Source organism: Dipodomys spectabilis, unplaced genomic scaffold (genome assembly GCF_019054845.1).
Source record: "Dipodomys spectabilis isolate Male_0828 unplaced genomic scaffold, ASM1905484v1 ptg000157l, whole genome shotgun sequence".
Classification (NCBI taxonomy): domain Eukaryota; kingdom Metazoa; phylum Chordata; class Mammalia; order Rodentia; family Heteromyidae; genus Dipodomys; species Dipodomys spectabilis.
Window position 1 is genome coordinate 14,644,497 of NW_024870834.1, and position 22,054 is coordinate 14,666,550.

General features: G+C 35.4%; 1 protein-coding gene across 2 annotated transcripts in view; it reads left to right on the plus strand.

Annotated features, from left to right (window-relative positions):
* The window catches only part of Cep128 (centrosomal protein 128), a 303,824-nt gene that overhangs the window by 252,047 nt on the left and 29,723 nt on the right, over positions 1-22,054 (plus strand). For both annotated transcript variants that reach the window (XM_042692797.1, XM_042692798.1), the window contains 2 exons: positions 5,973-6,062; positions 11,238-11,261. In XM_042692797.1, the coding sequence (XP_042548731.1) occupies positions 5,973-6,062; positions 11,238-11,261 (114 nt within the window). The remainder of the gene's footprint in view (positions 1-5,972; positions 6,063-11,237; positions 11,262-22,054) is intronic.

Below are 22,054 nucleotides of genomic sequence, written 5' to 3' on the forward strand. Positions count from 1 at the left end.
CCCCAGATATTAATGGAGAATGCCAGTGTAGAGTTGACAGACACATTATTGAAGATAACATGGCAAGGAAAGAAAAAAAGAAATGTGATTGACACAGGTGAATAAACTGCCCTGGTGGAAACTGACAAGATAGTTCATTAATACTCAGTGGACCCAGTAGATGGCCATCAAAGAAGTGGACTTGTGACAGACCACCTGGACCATTTCCAGAATGTTCCTGTCAATCATTTCTGCCAGACTGCGGAATGCACATGACTTGTACATTCAATGTACATAAATGGCTTGGGGATTTTAGAGATTGTACTTACAATGTGGTGGATACATTCTTGAAATAATACAATAGGATGAAGAGAGGTAGATTAGGATGTGTCTCTTCAGAGTTACTGGTCAAAGGGCCGAGTGAGGGTGAAATTGGATACTCTGCTCTTACACAGCTTCTTGGGAAGTTTTGGAACAATTCACTTCCCCTGAAATTCTTATTTGCTTGGGAAATACTAGCTAAAAACAATATATATTGATTCATTTCTCCATAGAACCTAGGCAAATAAGTTCAGATATCTCTGTTTTTTTCTGACATGTGACTTTTTTTTGTAAGTCATGGGACTTGAACTCAGGACCTGGGTGCTGTCCCTGAGCTTTTCTGCTCACTGGGAGTGCTCTACCACCTTGAGCCACAGCTCCTCTTCTGGTTTTCTGGAGATTAATTGGAGATAAGAGTCTCATGGACTTTCCTGCCCTGGCTGGCTTTGAACTGTGAGCCTCAGATCTCAGCCTCTTGAGTAGCTAGGATTACAGGCATGAGCCACCAGCGCCTGGCTGTGACTTTCTTTTTTATTCTGAGCAATATTAACTATGGGAAACATGGATGATTGCCCACCATCGAGGGGGGGCAATCCTTTGACACTTTCCAAGCAGGAAACTTAATGGCCAACATCTCCCTTTTATCAAAAGATAGAGAAAACTTATCAAGCCTTAAATTTGGCACGAGGTCTCAGCAGACATAAAGCATTACCCGTCTGCCTTAAGGGTCAAGCAGGATCTCAGCCATTTATATTTGCATACTTCAATTTACGACATAAAGAAGCCTCAGGAGAGTAGGAAACTAAACTCAGTTAAATAGATTCCTCTTGAAATGTTAGTGATCATTAAGTTTTATCATCCTATTTTACCTGAAATTTGCAACTTAATTTTAATTCCAAATTTATGACAGAATAAAATTGAAAATAAAATATCCTGAGAGTATTCTTGATGTCTGAATATATAGAAGCTGATTGACTAGGCTATTTTCTTTTGAGAATTAGGAAGTTTCAAAGCATGCCGGGTTCTGTTTATCCAGTGGGATGAAAAGCAAAAGTCTTCAGGACTCAGCATTCTCCTTGAGTCCAGCGTCTAAAAATGCCTCTTAAAAGACAAATACCACTTCGAAAATTTATAAATGCAGAGATAAAGCTTAGTCTTTAGGAGCCCAAATTTTACTCTTTTGACAAACATCTTGGTAGTGAAAATGATCTGGGATATTTTTTATAGCTTTTATCAATTGTTCCCGCAAGGGGAAGATTATCTGGTACATCTTCATACGTCATCTCCTTAGCAGCTGATTTCTCAAGGTAGCACTTCCCGCACAGCTCCCCAAGCCATGTCAAAGCCCCAGCTCTACACACCTTGGGCACTGGCGATGATGGAAATAGCTGCTTTTCTTAGGAGAAAAGAAAAGCTACCTCAGCACACTATGATGTTTCACAGTGGTGTGCTAATCTAGCGTTTACCCCAGTCTCCAGAGTTAAGTCACTATACAATTTAGAGCAGTTTCATCTGCATTGTAGAATTGAAATGGTCACTTAAATATATCACTTATATTTCCCCCATCACATATCTAGGTCGATCTTAAGCTTTGAGAAGATAACCCCTTAAATCAATTTGGATTTGATAACAATGACACTTATGAAAATCAATATACTAAGTAATGTCTAGAGTGTACCACATATTTGAAAACATATACTTAGCAATAATACCTTTCTGGCTGAAACAATCTTTCATTGTTTCATAAAACAAAACAAATCTCTGATTTTTTTTGTCTGTGGTAAGGTTTAAATTCAGGGCCTGGGCACTCTCCCTGAGCTTTATCCACCACTTTAAATTACAATGACACTTCTGATTTTTGGCCGTTAATTGGAGATCTGAGTCTCCCAGACTTTTCTGCTGGCCTTTGAACCATGATCCTCAGATCTCAGCTTCCTGAGTAGCTAAGCTCCTGGCTTTTCAAACTCTGATTTTTAAAGTATTCAAATAATATCACTGAAAGATATTTTGTTCTTATCTCTAGAGTTGTCTCTCCTTCACCCCTATTCCCAATCTCTAACTGATTTCCAGATTACAAGGAAATGCTATGGATGATTTCTACAGACTGGGAGATCACTAATTTGTCTCAATTTACATATGTTAAATCCTGTTTTAAGTCACCCCCCAATGTGATGGTCTTTGCATCAAAAAAGAAGAAAATGTTGCCTCTGAATTCTTAGGCAATGATATTAATAGCTACAGAGCAATTCTTGTCATGCACGATGATACAAATCTGTGTCATTCCTGTGGACACTACTGTTCTCATTTTAGAGATAAGAAGACTATTACTTGCTTAACCAGTATGGGACGAGGCTAGGACTTGTGTTTGAATCTTTATCGCTGTACATACCTCAGAAGCTATGGTGCATAGAATTTCTGCATCCTTTTCCCCTCTTGGTTTGTTTATTGTATTTTCTTATTATTCCTTCTCCCCCAGGGTGGTGGAGGGGCGGGGCGCTTGAACTCAGGGCTTGCATTTTGTCTCTGAGCATTTTCTCTCAAGGCTACATATTCCAGATTTTTGATGGTTTAATTGGATATGAGTCTCATGGACTTTCCTTCTCAGGCTGGCGTCAAGCCTGTATCCTCTGATCTCAGCCTCCTGAGTAGCTAGGATTACAAGCATGACCCACTGGTGGCCCACTGATTATTATTCCATTTTTGTGACAATAATCCACATTAACGAAAGCAATTCAGTAATATACAGATTAATCATATAGTATGGCTAAAGTATTAACACTCAACAAGCAAAAAAACTAAGGAATAATTTTTAGAACACATTGAATGGGACAGACTAATAGAAACTTGGTATTATTGAATCTTCTTTCTGCCTTATAACTTCGAAACAATTTACAAATCCTCAGACCCCCAATTTGCATATATACAAAATCTAGGACAATGTCACGTATATTTGGCTATGAGCATGTGAGGAAGATTTTAATTCCTAGCAAAATTCGGAACAATCCAGCAACCTCAACCCTTCTAGGAAGGAGAAGGGATCGTTTTTCTTTTTCCATTCTGCACCTTTTCTTTTTGCTTATTCATCATGTTTTACATAAACAGACTGAAGAAAGTTGTTATTAAAGCCCTCCTCAGGCTTCTTCAATTTCAGTTTTAAACCAACTTCAGAATATTCTGGCAAAAAAATAAAGGCAACATTAGAAGGCTTCCATAAATTTTAAATTGTGCAAAAAGTGATAAAACTAAAATGCACTGGAAAAATGACTAATAAGCATTTCCTCTTATGCTAATCAGTGATTATTTTGGTTTTTAAAAATTAGCCCTCAAGTGTTCTCTTTTGCAGAGACTCTGTTTTTATATGTACTATTCTACATTGGATTTGTGTTTTTAAAGTGTAAAGTCTTATTAGTGTGCTAGAAAATAACACTGTATCTGTTAAGATTTCTGAATTTGCTCATGAAATGAAATGGAAAATATTACCTACAAAAGATTCAGTGTCTTAACAACATTCTGGATGTAATAGAAGTCCACAGTCTTGTTTTCACTGTTAGAAAAGAACGAATAAATATGTGATAGTGAAGATAAGCCATCTATAGGCTCATTGGTGAGTAGAACCCCCTGGAGACAGATCCAAAAACACTGCAGAGTAGGGGAGGGGCAGCAACCTAGAAGTGTCATTTAATTTCTCAGTACTGCAGTTTACTTTTTCTCATCCTTTCTTCTGTCATTTCCCTGTGCTGTCCAATACCTGGGCTTAGTTGGCCTGGAGTTAGACTCAGTAAAAGTAAGAAGTTGCAACTTACAAAGAAACACCTATGGCAGAAATACAATCCTTTGTGTTATGTGATGAAATAAATATAAAACTGTGTGCAAATAGCATTGTTTATTTGAACATGCAAGTTTATTGTGATAAAGCATATGTGTTATTGTACTGTGACTTGATATCTGTTAAAAACAAGATTCTGGAAGGAAAGAGGTTTTGGAACATTTTTCCAGCATCTCCCTTAACCTGTAACATCTCCCTTAACCTGAAACATGCAGCACACAAAATAGCCTGGATGATAATAATAAAAAAATTTAACTATTTGTCGATATAACTTCACCATGAGCATGTGGTTTTTTCCATCAGCTGTGTTTCCCCAGGGCTATCACAAGGCAATGTTCCCTTTTAATTTCATTGTAAGAATCAGCACACCCCGATCACAGTCCTTGAGTCTATTCTTCATTTATATCTAAGCAGGTTTGACATTGTCTAAAGTCAGACCCAGAGCCTGCCACCATGAATGTGAATGAATGGACTAATTAGATGTATGGAAAGGAGGGAGGGAGAAAGAAAAGGATCAAAGAAGGAGGGAAAGAATTTGGAAGGAAGATAACAAAAGTTGGTGAAAGAAATACAGGACCAAAATGAGCAGCTTATGTAGACTGATGAGTAGTTTGGTTTCTGGGCATTTGTATTTATTCATATATATGCACTTTTAAATTATTTCAACATTTAAAAGTTGGGTAAAAATATATTCTTATTCTCTCTCCCTCTCTTCGCTTCCTCCCTCTCTCTTTTCTTTTTCCTATCTTCTATTTCTCTCTCTCTTGTCTCTCTCTTTCATGTTTCACCAAATCTTGTCCTGTGCAGAAAACTACAAGATTTTTCCATAGCATGTGAGGTGGGCAGTAATTCTTTAACAGATTCTTATAACTTAGAAGTCCCTGCATTTCCTATAAAGTGATCGAATTCTGTGATCAGTTTTGCATGTTTTGTTCTCTTGCAACAAATTGCCTCTGGGAATTATTAAGCAGCCACAGACTATATATATATATATATATAAGCAAATATATATATATATATGTAAGCAAATGATCAGGTTGGGTTCCAATAAAGCTTTATTTATGCATATTGAAGTTTGGATTTCATACAATTTTCACATCATGAAATATTAGTGTTAGTTTGATTTTGTTCAATATCGTAATACAAAGACCATTTCAAACTCATGGTCCTTGTACAAACAGTCTGGCTGGAGTTCCTCACTTTGCTGACTCCTGAAACTATTTAATGATAATCATTTCAAAAAACGTTTGCCTTTTAAAAGATGAACTGGCATAGGAGGAGTCCAAGAATAAATTTTTGAGTTTTTCTACAAAGAATAAATTTCTGTTGGTTGAATGTAGAATAATTTGGCTGATGGAAGGAAAGTATAATTTTGAGTCACCAGATCTTCCTGGTCTCCAATAACATGGCCTCAGCTGATGCTCCATTATCCATGGCTAAACTTGTGCTTGCTGAGAATTTTTCTTTGCTGGTTAAAGCTGCTCATGTATACCTATTAATAAGCTACCATATTGTTTATTCACTCACTTCTTAGACTTTGGGATTTAAGGTGAGTTACTTGGAGGATGATTTTGAAGAGCAAGCCAATTGGGGATACCTTAGACTCACAAGTTATCTGAAGAGCAAAATGTTTTCAGTTTCAAGAAATGATTTCTTAAATGAGGGGCATTTTAAAAGTGCTGTATAGTATTATTTTCTCTAAAGTCAGAAATTTAAAAATTAGTTTGAAGTTATTTTGGTTTTATTAGTGTTCCTTTAATAGCTATTACTGTTTTGAGTGCTTCCAATAACTTTAAGATATTAGAACTTTCCAACTCTTTTCATAACTTACATCTCTCTTAAACAGCCGAATCTACTGTATAAACTTCCACCCTGGGAAGACGGTAGTCAGACTGCAGTGAAAAATCAGAATGAAGTTCATTTTGAAGAAAAAGCAGTTAAGTATTTCATAGGTAGGAATATGTAGGATATTTGGAATGGAATAGTGAAAATACATCTGTTTTATTGTAGGATATACAGGATAAGCCAGCCTTCAGGTATGCATTTTAGAAGTCAATCTAAATTGTGTTTTTCCTCAATTTATTCAGATAAAAAAATTGTTTCACACTGCCAATTAGAGAGCTGGTAATCTGAGGTTAGTTTGAAATTCTTCAGTTACTTTTCCCTTCATCCTATGTATTATATTAGTGAATGGATCTTAATAGTACAATTTTAATTTAGAATGCATGGAAACCTAACCCAGGTTTGCAAAATAGATTATTCTGAAACTTTCAACTTAGTGTTTGATTATCCTTAGCAGCACCACAGGTGCACTGAAGCTGAGAAATATATCACTGAAGCACATAGAAAGTATATGGGAATGAAGGGTGAGATCAGCCAGTGTCTACTATAACATTCCTCCTGCTTTCATCCTTCATGAGAGGGGAATAAATGGCTCTGAATGAGGATTGTTGGAATTTACTAAAGGTAAGCAGTTTAATCCCCAAGGTAGACTGTGTGCTCTTAGCATTTGATGAGTCAGTTCTGTAACATGCATTTGCAGGAGAAAGGAGCTAGATTTCCAAGGATTCTGTGGTTATATCTCTTTACTAAGAAGCACAGGAGAGACGTTCACCCTTGAGGCAATCAGAGGCAGTGTCTACCCCAGAGAGTGTAGACCTCATGGCTTTCAGATCCTATATCTGAACAATGAAAGCAGAACCTCTTGTTTTCCACAGTGTGCACACGACACAGACCTGCTCATAAGTTATGTCATAGTCACCATTGCACTATTATCGGCTTAAGAGGTCAGAGCCTATTTTGCTGGTGTATAAATAATCTCACACCCTGGGAACATGGGCTTTGGTTTTTCAAGTGTAAATCTTTGGGGACAAATTGATGGGATAATGGTTTCTGAGTTGCTGGCTTTCTTCCTCTATTCCTCTATTTGATGCTTACATGTTCTTTTGAGGAAAGTCTTGGAAATTACATTGGTCATCATTTGCATTGCTCCTAATCACTACGGAGTTTTTATTTTATCTGTATATAATTTTTCATTGTGTTCCAGCTCCGATGTCACACCCTGAGCATATGCCTCTGTTACCGCTTGCTTAGGATACCTTTCACTGTAGACTCTTGCTCAGGATACCTTTCACTGTAGACTCTTGCTCAGGATACCTTTCACTGTAGACTCTTGCTTAGGATACCTTTCACTGTAGACTCTGGCAGTCCTGACACAAGATAATCCTGTGTGTGCCCTTTCTTTTCTTTCTAGTCACATTCTGTGTACATGCTAGTCACATTATGCTTTAATAGAAGAATCTTGAAATTATCTCTCATTTTTAAAGAAAAAAATCTACTTTTTATGTTTTGGAATATAAAGGATAAGTCTGATGTTTTTCTTTTTTAAAGTGTCTATTTCAGACAACTCCGTGGAAATATTTGTAGGAACTTGAAACAGAACAGTTACCTTTTCTCGTAGGCAGCACTTTTTCCATTTGGAATTTGAGAGCAATACTAATATCCAATTTCCATATCTTTCTCTTAGTCCTGCTCCTCCATTGCACCTTCCATTCCCCATTCTCAACTCTGCATGCAGCTCTTTCTGTATTTCCCTCAAGTAGATGCCAAAGTACATCCCATTTTCATATATTAGTCTTTCCTGAATAGTCTCATACCAAAATGTAACAGTCAGCTATCACCTCATAGCAAACAGGACCAGAAACCAAAAAATGCCAACCTGAGAATGAGGCAGAAGAAAGCTGCACAGCAACTGCCTTTACTTCTTTATGGTGGCAGTGTAATATCTAAGAAAAGATGCTAGAGAAGTAGAAAAAAACATGGCGAGTCTGTTTTTAAACTCTGTTTCTGCCTCTGCTTCAGAGATTTGCTACTCACTAAGTAAAAGGTGATCAAGAATGTTGTAGGATGCATTTTGTGTAGGACATGGTCATGATGTAGCACATGTGGGCTTTGCTTGGAAAGTCAAAATGTTGTGAAGCTTTACTGACAGCTGTTTAGATAAATGCTTAGTGTCTTGTTTGTTGTGGTGGTCTTAGTTTTCCAGACTTTTTGTTGTTTTGAACCCTGAAGTAAGCTATTAGAATAAATGCACAAAAAATAGGTAGTGAAATGAGTTAACAAATATTGGTCCCAAATATTGTGGGCAAAATTGTGGATAATTGACATAACAGTGACATTTCCTCTAATCCTGCCCATTCTAAAGTCTTCTGAAGTTCAGAGTTACACTGTCTTGACTATTAATAGCTAGCATGGAATTTCATTACAGGCCATTGCATTGGTTATATATATATTATATATATATTATATTAAAGGTGTTTGTTTTTTTAGCTGTTGCTACATCAACAGTTGTGATTTTTATTTCTTTGTTTTATTCGAACTTACTTACATCACTATGTGAAATGATTTTTTTGGCTATAGTCAATGAAGACATTGTTCTTTTCTTTTTTACATTCTTGAAGTGTGGGAAAGAATACATTTGAAATATTTTCTACTTTTAAAAATTATTTTAAAAAACTGGTATTGTCCAATGGAATGTTTTGCAATGAATGCTTTGCTATGGGAAGTGCTTAGAACTAAAAAGACCCATACCTCTCTTGAGATGTATTCTATATTCTTTGTATAGAAAGTAGCTGGTTGAATGTGGATTAGTGAGGTGACTCTGACAGGAGGAGCTTCATGCAGTGGTCTTCGGAGTCCCTTTTTCTTCCACAGAGAGGTGTGGTGCTTTTAAACCATTACGGAAAGAAGTCCTCACTATGATTTTCTTTCTTTTCCGATTATATGTCTATCATGATCCTCAGTCACAGGCACGTTTCCAAAATTAGACCTGTAGGTGATATTTCAGTTACGTATTTTATGTCAGTATTGAGCTTTTTCATATGCTAATGACATTTAAAGCTTTCTTGGACCATGATGAGTTAATGTCAGTAAACTTGTTCTGTTATACTTACCAGAGGCAGAATCTTGATTATTTAGACTTACAAGCTTCTAAGTCTTCTCTTAGATTACTCTGTGATGGCTAAATCAATATCTAATTGATTGGTTCAACTGAATCAAGTAAACTCTTAATGATCAAGGATTCAGATATCAAAGATCCATTTCATGCTCATTTCCTAACATCCTATGACACATTTGCCCATTTCTGGTGATGCTAATGAATTTGCCTTGGTTCTTTCCTAAATTCTAATGTATATGACATCATGACCAAGCAGCAAACAAATGTTTCTTGTTCTTGGCAGGGTGCTAATCTCATCATAAAAGCACTGCTATAGGATTCCCCCAGAAACACTTCTTCTACCTGATCTTTCAAGCCCAGAACAAATTGAAACATCATGTGACACTCACTCACTGATAAAAATATCCATTTAACACTGAGCATTTAACTTGGTGACTATTCAGTGACTATGTGCAGTGACATTAATATTATTTTTGCCATTATATGTTTCTTAAAGTTGATCTTTTCTACCTGATCGTACAAAATAATGCAATGCTACAGGTCCCTTCCTCCCCCAACCAAAAAGCCCCAAAAAACCCTCTTCTTCAAAGTAGTTAAGAAATTCTTGCTTTGATTTTTTTTTAAAGCTTTCCATCCCTACTTCAGGTTTCATATTTTTACTTTTGCCCTGGACTATTAAGAGTTATAATTATTTCTTTCCTGTTTGTGTTCTAGAAACATTGTAAAAAGCAAAAATAGATTGGCTTAATAAAGTAATTTATTTGTATAATGGACTTACTTATTGTTTTAAATGTTTTTATTTGGAGTAAAAGGGTTTGGCAGCTGAAAGGTAGGTTATTTCCCTTAGTATACACAAAATGTTGTATGTGTGTTGTGTTCAGTGTTCATGTTTCTCTGAAAGTCCATGACTGAAAATAGGACCCACTGGTTTTTCTAAATTGCGTGATCACCCTGTACATCATTGCATAATAATAATAACAATAATAACAACAAAAAGTTTAAAAATAAATAATAAATACAAAAAAAGCACCATTATCACAAGAGGGTTTCTTTAGAAGTTTTTTTTTTTTTTTTTCCCCTACCCACCCCCCTACCTCTTAATCCCTCTTTCAAAGTCCTAACAATGCTTTTCTTTTCAGGCTTTAGGCTTGGAAATAGAGGAGAATACGAGAGAGGGTGAACCTACAGGTGGAACTTGAAGACAAATCTTTTGAAAGGGCAAGACCGGTGGCTCACATCTGTGATCCTAGCTACTCAGGAGGCTGAGATCTGAGGATCATGGTTCAAAGCCAGCCTGGGCAGATAAACCTGAGAGACTCTTATCTAATTAACTAGAAAAGTGCTGAAAATGAAGGTGTGGGTTAAGTTGTAGAGTGCTAGCCTTGAGCCAAAAAAAGTGTTCTTAATACAATTTGCTTACTGATTTTAAACACTCTATTTTTTTTTTTTTGGGTCCGGTTGTGGGGCCTGAACTCTGGGCCTGGGTGCTGTCCCTCAGCTCTTCAGCTCAAGGCTAGCACTCTACTACCTGAGCCACAGCCCCACTTCCGGCTTTTTTCTTTTTGCTTATGTGGTGCTGAGGAATCGAACCCAGGGCCTCATGCATGCAAGGCAAGCGCTCTACCACTGCGCCACCTTCCCAGCCCTGCTTACTGATTTTAATAGTTGAAGTTATTCTCATACCTGAACTGTATCTTCCTGTGAGATCATATTTTGATTTAGCTAATGAGAGCTAATGTGTGTGTGGTAGCTTTTTTTTTATGTCACCGCTGTCATTTATTTGTGATTTATATATTCACACTAATTTAATATTAATATATCCTTATATAGCTAAGTATTCTAATACACAAAGGATAAGAACTATTTCTTTCAGTAACTGTGCCTGAATTTATAATTACTATTAATTTAAACCCTGTAGTGTCACAACTAGATCAAATATTTTTTAAGGCTTTAGTGGTTATTTTAGCAGTTATTGTCTTTTTTTTTTCCTTTTTTTTCTGTTGAAGAGATCATTCTGAGTTTGAGGTTGGATGTTTTACATTTTGAAAATAAATTATTGATAATAGAGGAGAAATAGAAAAGTTTTAAACTAAGTAAACTTGTAATGATTTTGTAGCTATAGTTTTATAATTCTATATTATGCTTTATTTTCAGGACCGTGTAAATGCATTGGAAACGGTAAGTTGGGGCCTTTTCTTTTTTTGTATCAGAATCACTGCTGTCTCCTGATGTGGATTTCAGAGCCCTCCAAGGAAGCAGTTCCAGAAAACATTTCTATAGCAACATCTCAGACTTAAAGGGGGAAATGAGCTAAGCTATATCTAAAAGGTATGTGGATATAGACTTTTTTTTGAACGAAAAGTTTAAAAATAAAAATGTGAGCATATTCAAGTGGACATTGCTCTTTCAAGACAGATGGGTCAATAGCACTAGTTTATGGAAAAGAGTTTGTTTAAATGGAATCCGTCCTTTGTGTATGTGTTTCTATGATTCATAATCACTGTGTTAGATTGGTAAGGGACAGGTAAAACTGATAAAGCCTACCTGTGGATAATCTTGGGTGAATCTAGTATTAGGAAACAATTTTTACAGCATAGATATAATAACAGCATGCTTTCCCTATTTATTTTTAAACTTAGAAATAGAAGCCAGCTTCTTGTTTGGTAATGAAGTAATAGGTTTGGCCCAACATGCCACAATGGTTAGAGAAAAAACTTACACTATAATGCAAAATAAAAATAACTCAGTATGCTTTAGTCTTATATATATATATGTAAAAAATTCACAATAGTGACTTTTAAAGAATTATAGATTGTGATTTCATTGTTTTTCTCTTTTTCAAGCTTTATAAAATATGGCTGTTTATATTTGTAAACACTTTTACATTAATAATCGTGTGAATGGGAAAAACATGAAAATTAATTATAGTACTACCTCATGATACAATACCTTACAGCACTGAAAGGATTTTCAAAAGGTAAAGATTGCTTTGTTATATGAAAACAATACTGAAGACATACAGAAGTGTGATGTTAATACTGGTTATCTATATGTTTTAATTTAAAAATGTTTTAAGGGCTATAGATATTTATCAATGGCAGAGTACTTGCCTATCATGGGGAAAGCCTTGGATTTGAGCCCCAAAAAGTCACCAAAAATAGTCTTTAGAAAATAAGTAAAATAGGATGTAGTAGAGTAGTAGTAGTAGTAGTAGTAGTAGTAGTAGTAGTAGTAGTAAAGTTTTTATAAAATAAGATGTATAGTAGTAGTAACTTTTTATATTAAAATTTTTTATCTACAAAAGATTGCATAAGGGGATGAGGAGATTACCATCTAACATGTCTGTTTATTTCTATAGTGTGTCTTGATCAGAACCACCCTTTCCATCATTCTTTCTTCCCTTTGACCTTGCCCATTCTCTCCCTGGTCATATCAAGTTTAACTTTTTTGTTTGTTTTGTGACAGTACTGGGGCTTGAATTCAGTGCTTGGGCACTGTCCTCTAGCTTTTTTGCTCCTACAGCCAAAGCTCTACTTCTGGCTTTTTGGTGGTCAATTGGAGATAAAAGTCTTCTGGTCTTTCTGAAGATCAAACCACAATCCTTAGTTCTTAGCTTCTTGAATATCTAGGATTACAGGATTGATCCATTGGCACCCAGCTGCAAGTATGTTCTTAATAAGCAAGAAAAAAGAATCCTTTAAGCAACAAAGTTACCATATAAAGTATTTGCTTTAGAAATGTGAGGTATGGCAAGATGCTAATAGGATACATGTTAGTAAAGTATAAGAAGATGATTTTGATTGACATTCTCCAGACAAGAACATTAACCAGCAGTTAAATATCTCTTGCCTTGGGCTTACTGGACCATTTGAAAAATATACTGAAATTCTCATTTTCAATATGATGATATTGTTGGTGAATTAAAAGTGTTGTGCTCCGCCACATATATTTTATTTACTACTAGGAATGCTGTCTTTCCATCAGGATTTAGTTTGTATTGAATGTTATTTTCATATGGGAAAATTTTTAGGACTAAGTATTGGCTTTTTCTTATATGATTTTTTCTTATTTATTTGAATTATGCCGGTATGAGATCCATAACTAAAAATCATATCTACCAAAAATCCTTAATGTTTATTTGTATTTTAAGGCTTTTAAAAAAAGTATCTAACTATTAGACTGACAAAGTACTATTCTTGAGAATGGGAAATGCTTAGTCTAGTTCATCTTCTAGACATGAAGGCAAAAATTAAAAATTATCACGAGAAAAATAAAATTGGTTAAATGGACTAGGTTTTTATAATAGCAGTTTCTGCAAGACAGTTTTAATTTAAATAATTATCATAAGTAAAATCATAAAAATTAAATACTCAGCAATCATGTTAGTACTCAAATATGAAGTCCTTTGGCTTAATATAGCATTATAAGAACCAGAATTCAATTCACTTGGGAAGCTATTCAACTGGCAAAGTATTTTATAGTTCATAAAATCAAATATGCTAACAGCAATCCCAAGATCATTTATAATTCTCTCATCACTCAGACTTCAAATCATGGCAGGATATATATCGGTGATACACATTGTGTAGAGTTGGTATTAAAAAGCACATTAGATATTGCTGGTAGGTTGTACGCATTAGTGATGTGAGTCAGCACGAGTACATAATTTCTTTGATCTCTTAGAAATATTTACCACAGATTGCTGTTAAGAGTTCAGATACAGTATTTGGAATATTATTATCATAATGGTCAGGTCCCAAATATGTGTCTATTTTTCCTCCTTTAGTTCAAATTTTTTTTTCTCTCCTTCACTATCAGGTGACTTTACTGGATTACAAATTACACTTTAGATGTAAATGAATCCCCAGGCTCTGTCAAAAATTCTTGCTTAATTGTAGACCTTGGAAGACTGCGTAAGACTGTGCCTTGCCACATACTTAGAGACACTTTGGTACAGTAGTAAAGGGGAAAGATTTCCCAGAAGTACATTAAGTTTTATTTTTCAGTTCCTGGTGTTTTCTGGCAGTGTTGTATTTTATTTGGTGTTTCACAGAAGCTCTGACCATCTTTATAAAAGTCCAGCAAGAATTTTCCTGAGAAAGATGCACCTTCTGTCAAAATATAATGGATTAATTCCCCAAGTGAAGTTAAGTGATTTTTTTTTTCCAGAGGGAGGTCTGCACTGAGAACCCCAGCTCATAGGCACTGGGTAGGACAAGGCAAGGATATTTACGGAGCACTGTATATGGTCCCCAGTAATCCAGGAATCTTATGCAGACACAATGATCAATGTCTTCAAGAAACTTGGATGCAAATTTACCTATAAATAAATGAGTCTTATGTAAGATAAAATTGCAATACATACAGCATATGAATCAAGAGGGGGGGTAGATATGTGTTTCAGAAGCTATTTTAAAGAAAAGATGATAACTAAAATAAATTAAAGCGTAATTTATGGCCTGGGTTCATCATGAAAATCATGGATTTTGTAGTTTGAAGACACAATGAGTACTTTAGATTTATCTCAGTAATATGAACCATCAGTAATGTTAGGAGAAAGAGCCAGGGAAGGCATTCCATATTTGGCATGTAGTAAAAAAGACAATAAAGGGTTTGTTACAAAAATGTTTTCTTTTTTTTGGGGGGGGTAGTCGGTTGTGGGGGCTGAACTCTGGGCCTGGGTGCTGTCCCTCAGCTCTTTAGCTGAAGGCTAGAGCTCTACCACTTGAGCTAGAGAGCCACTTCTGGCCTTTTTTGCTTATATGGTGCTGAGGAATGGAACACAGGGCTTCATGCATGCAAGGCAAGCCTTCTACCACTGAGCCACCTTCCCAGCCCCAAAAATGTTTTCTAAACAATTAAAATTGTAATTCTTATTTAATTATAAAATGAACTTTTGACAGATATGTTTATTTTACTGAGTAATTGAAGGAATAAGGATTATTACAAGTAACTTAAGGTGACATTCAAAGAACAAAACAGACATAGGCACTAAAAGAGAATGAAATGAATTTAAAATATGGGTAAAGTTGTAATTGGAAAGAAAATCAGTTGGAACTCACTAGACAAAATGTATTGTCTGTGAACAAGAATGGTTTGTACTGCCATGGTCTGCAACTCAGTTATAAACAACTCAAAGACAATTAAAGGTTTAGAGATCCCCTGGAATCAGAAGTCCCAGAAGGGTGGGCTCAGCTAAACCTAATATTCTCCTGATACCTAGCAAGTTTCTTTTTTCTTTTTCTTATAGCTCAATACTTTCGTATTTTTCTTCCTATAGATCCACAAGATACTACAGAGAGAGAGAGAGAGAGAGAGAGAGAGAGAGAGAGAGAGAGAGAGAGAGAGAGAGAGAAAGAAAGATTGCAAGAATAATAGGAGTCATTCTAGAATTTTAATACCCATCCAAGGAGTTTAGACTTCATATTTTATTTCCAGAGAACAAATGTGTTTCTCTCGAATATCAGTTTCTACCTATCAGAACTGGCTCCTGAATCGATATTGGGAAGGATTCTGGCTGCTGTTTTGAGATCATTTTGCGTTCTCTGTTATCTGCATTGCACTATGGGGATGAGACTAGGTAGCATAACTAGGTAGTAGAGAGCCCCTGATGCTTTTTATTCAGGGGTTGTGGGTGGTAAATGTGCTATAAAAGGATGCAAATGTAATAGAGCTGTGCAAGATAGTGACAGGCTGTGAGGGAAACTTGGGGGAAAAGGAATGCTGGAGGTAATCCAACTGTAGAAATCTCCCCCCACACACACCTTTTTTTGTGTATATGTCTTGGACTTTTGAACTCTGGGCCTGGGTGCTGCCCTTCAGCTCTTCAGCTCAAGGCAAGCACTCTACCACTTGAGCCACAGAGCCACTTCCGGTTTTCTGGTGGATTACTTGGAGATAAGAGTCTCATGGAGTTCCTTCCCTGGGCTGGCTTTGAACCTCAATCCTCAGATCTCAACCTCCTGAGTATCTAGGATTACAGGCATGAGCCACCAGCAGAAATTGGGACAGTTTGATCTCGGAGAGGCAAAGGCAGAGTGATCGTATTGTAGAGGAAGGAACTCATAAAGTTAGTAAGCCAGTGTCGTGGGTGAAGATAGAATATAGACAATACAGTAAAAAAGTAGAGAACCGAGATTCAACTTGGAGATATAAATTCTGTTTTCATCACAAATTTCATTTTATTGCCAAGCCCATAGATTTTTCGTACTCTTGTACTAGTCCATGTTAGGCATGATGGAAATAGCAGAGAAAACTCGAAAGACTACTGGGCTCAAGTAAGATAAAAATTAGTTTCCAGCTAGGAACCACATACAGAGCCAATGGCAGGTAGGATGTTTTCACCCTACCACATAACCAAGCTCTTGCTGTCCTTTTTGTTCTGCCATCTTCAGTATACTGTTTCCTCACTAGAATCTAATGCCATTCCACCCCAGCCATGCTATTTACATTATAATCAGAGAAAAGAACAAAAGGGAGTTCCTATAATCATCCGTGGAAGATTCACATACATTCCTATTCATATCTGAGGGCCAAAATTTAGTGACATAAGTAGCTCTAAGATTACCATAGACCTAGAAGCAGGCTTCTTCTATAAATAAATTATAGTACAAAGTGCAAAATATATAGAACTGAATAATAAAAATGTGTTAATGTAGAATAAACAAGTCAGTTTTAGGAAGATATTTAAAGTCTTAGATGCTGATATTAGGAAGGACAGGATTGACATTAAAATTTAATTCTAAGAGTAATAAAACTAGTTAAAGGAAAAGCTAGGAAAAGACCTAGGTATCAATGAAATAGAAAAGTAACATACTGTAAGCCAATCAAGCTGCTTGTTTGACTAACCATCTTCCATCAGTCAACTATAATTTTAAAAAGACCATTGTCCATTTTGAATAAAGAATAAGCTTGGATGATGGGTGACAATGTTGTCAGACACCTTGTATTCATATACTGGAACTTCTTTGTACAACTACTCAAAGATAATAATAATAATAAAAGAATAAGCTTTGATTATAGATATTGGAGAATTTAACCACATAGTTAAATAACATATATAATTTATAATATATTTGAAAAATTAGGAGAACTAACCAAATTCCTAGAAAATCCTAACTTGCAGGACTAAGAATGCGTTTCATGAATAGTCCTGTAACTAAATTTTTAAAAATAATTTTTAATCAACAAATTTTAATCAGTTGAAGTTTTTTTCCAAGAGAACGACCAAACCCAAATAATTTAATAGATGAGTTTTACCCAGTGTTGCAGGAGCAGATAATTTCAGCTTTTCAAAACCTTTTCCAAGCCAGGTATTGATGGCTCATACCTGTAATCCTAGCTACTTCGGAGGCTGAGTTCTGAAGATCATGGTTTGAAGCTAGCTTGGATAGAAATGTGTATGAGAGACTCCTATCTCCAATTAACCACCAAAAGGCCAAAAGTAGAGCTGTGGCTCAAGTGGTAGAGCATTAGCCTTGAGATCAGGGACAGTGCCCAGGCCCAGAGTTCAAGCTCCATTACTGGCATGAAAAAAATAATAGTAATTTAAAAAAACAACTATTCCAGATGTTACAAAAGAGGGCACTTGCCTAGCTCATATTATGAGTTGACATGACTTCATGGAAAAACCATATTTACAAAATATAAATAAGGAATAGTGTCTACTTAGCTATTAACATGGTTTCAAAACACTTTATACGACATTGTTTTGCTTAAGGCTTATATGTAAATGAATAAAAAGAATGATTCATTATAAATGAACTGAATCTGTTCCAGGAATTGGGGTAGTTTAAGAGTAGAAAACAAAGCCATGTAACTCAACATACACTGACAAATTATAGAAAGTAAAATCACCATTACAACCACCACTATTTCCATCATTACAACCACCACCACTACCACCACCATCAACAACAACACTTTAATCTCCTTAGAAGAAACTTCCTAAATCTAATAAAGAACAAGAAAGACTATGAGAAAAATAAAGACTATGGCAAACATCACCCTAGCATAAAGTATTTGAATTTCCCCTTTTAATACAAGTAACAAAAGATGCTCCATTCCCAACTTGTCTTAGGTATTGCTTGGGTACTGGCTGGAGCAATAAAGCTATCACTATTTGAAAATGCTATTATTTTTATATTGAAAATGCCAAGGAATTAATAGCTAAATTATGAAGACATAATTTATCAAGTTTCTTTGATAGAAACTAACATATGAACGGCAATTATACCTCTAACTCAAACAATAGTCACTTGAAGATGTAATTATGAGTATACCAATACATATGTATCAAAAATACCCAATTCCAAGTTCTTTATAGAGAAGACATTTTGACATCCGAGGAGGTTTTGTTTTTAATCTCATCAAAGCTTTGGAAATTAAGATAGCAAGAATTGATACAGGAGTTTGGAAATAAGCCAGTGTTACCAAGTATGAAACTAGGAAATAGACAGTTAAACACATGGAATTTAAATATATGGTACAATTAACATGATATATGGGAAAAGTAAAGGTAGAATTTCCAAAAAGTGAGAGAAAATATAATTTGAGCTGCTATGTCATACCAGGTATCACACATACACACACACACACACACACACACACACACACACACACACACGTAAATTGCAAAAAGATAAAAATTTTAGGACATAAAGTCTTTAAGACATTACTTTAGTGTTTTTGCTTATTATGTTTTTAAATCCTCTTCCCCATTAACAAAATTTATCTTAGGCATTTGAGAGTGCCAAATAAAGGGATAACTTAAGATTTGGGTACCTACTGACTTCCTTTATTAAGGTACTGTGGAAAGACATTTTGTCTTCCTTAGCCACCCATATATTTTTGTTCAAAACAGTTGTGTTAGGTTTACTGTATGACATCCTGTAATCGAAGTGTTATGAGTTAGACATATATTGATTGGGGCAGGAGGAATGAATCCAAGCTTGTTTAATGACCTTGCCTCTTCCACCACCCTACTTTCAATTGAAAGAGTGTGGGCCCCCAAGGAAGAGAAAGTGTTGGTAAGAAATAGTTGAGGACCACGTTTGCTTTATCTGAGAGCACAGTCTGGCCATCTCTATGCTTTATTTAATCTTGAACTTGGAAGATAGGAATTAACTTTGAATTTAGAATTGCAGTTCAAAAGTTAGTTGTCACACAAACACACCTCTTTGAAAGTAAAAATGAAGACAGACTTTCCTTCAACCAGAAACTAGGCCTGATTTAACTGATATATTTTACAATGAGTTAGGGTTTTGCCAGTATTCAGGATTCATGTTTGGATGAAAACATGCTAAGTTTAAATGAAGGTACTAAAAATAATTGCACTCAAAAAATAGTTTGAAAGGTAACCAGATTTTTATTTTTCTCAATATTTTCTGTGCATATTGAGTTTAAATGTCAGTAAGCAGAAGAATAGCTAGTTATTTGAAAAGTCTTGGTATACTTTCAGAAATAGAAAGTGAATGTTTTTTTTTAAATAACTGCATTAAGTCTCAAATCCTCACTTGCAATGGTCCAAAGAGAATTTCACCAAGCTTATAGATTATTAAAATGCATATAAAATGCCAAATCACTGTGTAATTTTTGACATAGAAGTAGGATGATATACAATAAATTAAATAACATTGGTAAAAGCATAGTCTCATCCCTCTATGTTAGAGCACACAGTTTGTATTGGGCCTTGTATTTTTCTTTTCGTCTCCCCTTTGATCTGGCAATAATTATGCTTCATAAGACTACCTATACACAGAGCTCTGCAGGCACAGAAGTTGAAGAACTGTAGGACACTGAGACATATATAGACCCAATGAATTAATGTTTGTACTGAAGTGCTCAGTATGCCCAGGAAATCCTGATTTGAGTATGTAAATTTGTCTAAATAATAGTTAATTATTTGCAGTGCTTCTCCTGAATATGTGTAAGAATCTTGAAGCTAAGTAAAACTTGCCTTTATCTCTTTACAAAGCCTGAACTTACTGTTTCCAAACCAAAGATCAAGCTAGGTTCATTTTTGGTTTTGCCAAGGCTATGAGCTTCTCATTGAAGTTGCCTGAAAGGTTCAATCCAATTGGCTTTACACCAAATAAAACGCAGTGTGCTCTGTACGGTTTTGACCCAGAATCAGGTGAATCTCAGCAGTTTTGGCCCAGCCACATTGTAAAATTTTGGATTTGTTCGGACTTGACACTTCCTGGGAACCCATTCAAACTGAAACCGGAAAAAGGTTTTGCACAAACCCTGTCCTAGCCCATTCTGCCAAGTTTCCCACTGCTCTAATGTTGATGTACCTTCTGTATATTCGCATCGAGGGCAAACGGAAATGTCCTCATGAATCTCTCATGAGGGATCTTGAGTAAAACAATCTAGACATTCTCCTTTCTCTACCTCATCCCCAAATACAAAGACAGTATTCTGTGTTAGTCAGCATTAAAATATGTATCTTTTCCAATAGTAGGGTCATCTTCAAAGGACTAAGCCTCTAAAACACAACAGCCTATAGTCAAATGAAAAAAATGCTTAAACAAGAGGACTGTTTATACAGAGTTACAGCCTTGTGGCAGGAGGTGATGATCAGCTTAAAAACATAAGACTTCTTTCAGTTTGCACAAATTGTTTATTACAGCCCTGTCAAATTTTTCATAAAAGTTGACACTGGGAAAGTACCATGGAGAAATCACATGACAAATGCAACTTCACCAGCAGGTGAATTTAGTATTACTGAATTGCCTAGTGTTTTCAGGTCAGTGACAGGTTTACATTTGATGCTACTAAGTAGTCATACTACTTGTCTAACTGCCTTGTTTAATAATTTGTTCTGTTGTCCAGTTCCAAACACTCTAAAAATAATAGTGCATTCTTGGAGTAAAGAACTCTTGCTTTCTATTGTATATAGGTAATATGAATGTATATTATAACACACAATCAATATCTTTCTGAAAATATAGTACCTAAAAGAAATGCCTTTTAGTCTGTTTAACGCAGTATATGAAGATGAATTCTCAGAAAAATAGTATATTAGTTTTTTTTAAAAGATCCTAAAATAACTATAAGATAAAATAATGGCACTCCCTTTTAATATATAATGGGTGGGTATTATATTTGTGTTTATCATTGAAGTAGATTTTTAAATAAAAAATAGATGTGAAATGTATTCATTCTGCACATCTGATACACACACACACACACACACACACACACACACACACACACATATAGAGAGAGAGAGGTAAATGTTAGTTTTCTGATTTTTAAATGATGGATATTGTGGTGTTTAAAAAATAATAGATCTCTTTATATCTCCATCATGGGAATATGACCCTGGAAAAATTATCCATCCTGTTTTCATTTTGTCTAGACTAGGTAATATTGTTAAAGTTCCTTTTTTTAAATTGGCTTGAGTCTACTTGAGAATGTATTAAAATCAGATCTTCACAAATTTCCATGTACTAGTAGTTGCTATCATACAACTAACCCTGATTTTATCATACAATATTATATAATCAGTATTATTGAATCCCTACTGTGTTTCAACACTGTCCAGGAAAACACAGCTGACTAAATCTATGGGGCCATGAGCATCACATTTCAGATAGAAGTATGACTGATCTTAGGGATCCTTGTGAAAACCTTCTTTTGAAACAGGAGAATTCTGCATATCAGAGAAGTTGACCACTTTGTAAATATGACAATAACTAGTGCTAGAACCCAAGTGTTTTGATTAGTGACACTGTTCTTCCCATACCATAATGCTATTTGTGATTGGTGAGGGTAAATAAATGCATGCGTAAGGAGAACTTGACAAGGGTCTACCGAGAGGTACAAAGTGAAGAGGAACAGAGCAAGAAGTTACTCAGAAATAAGGAAGAAACATTTTATAACTATATTCAGAATGTGCCTTCAACTTATTAGTAAATAGGGTTCCATTGAGCAACTTTCATCTATTCTGATTCCTTTTGAGTGTT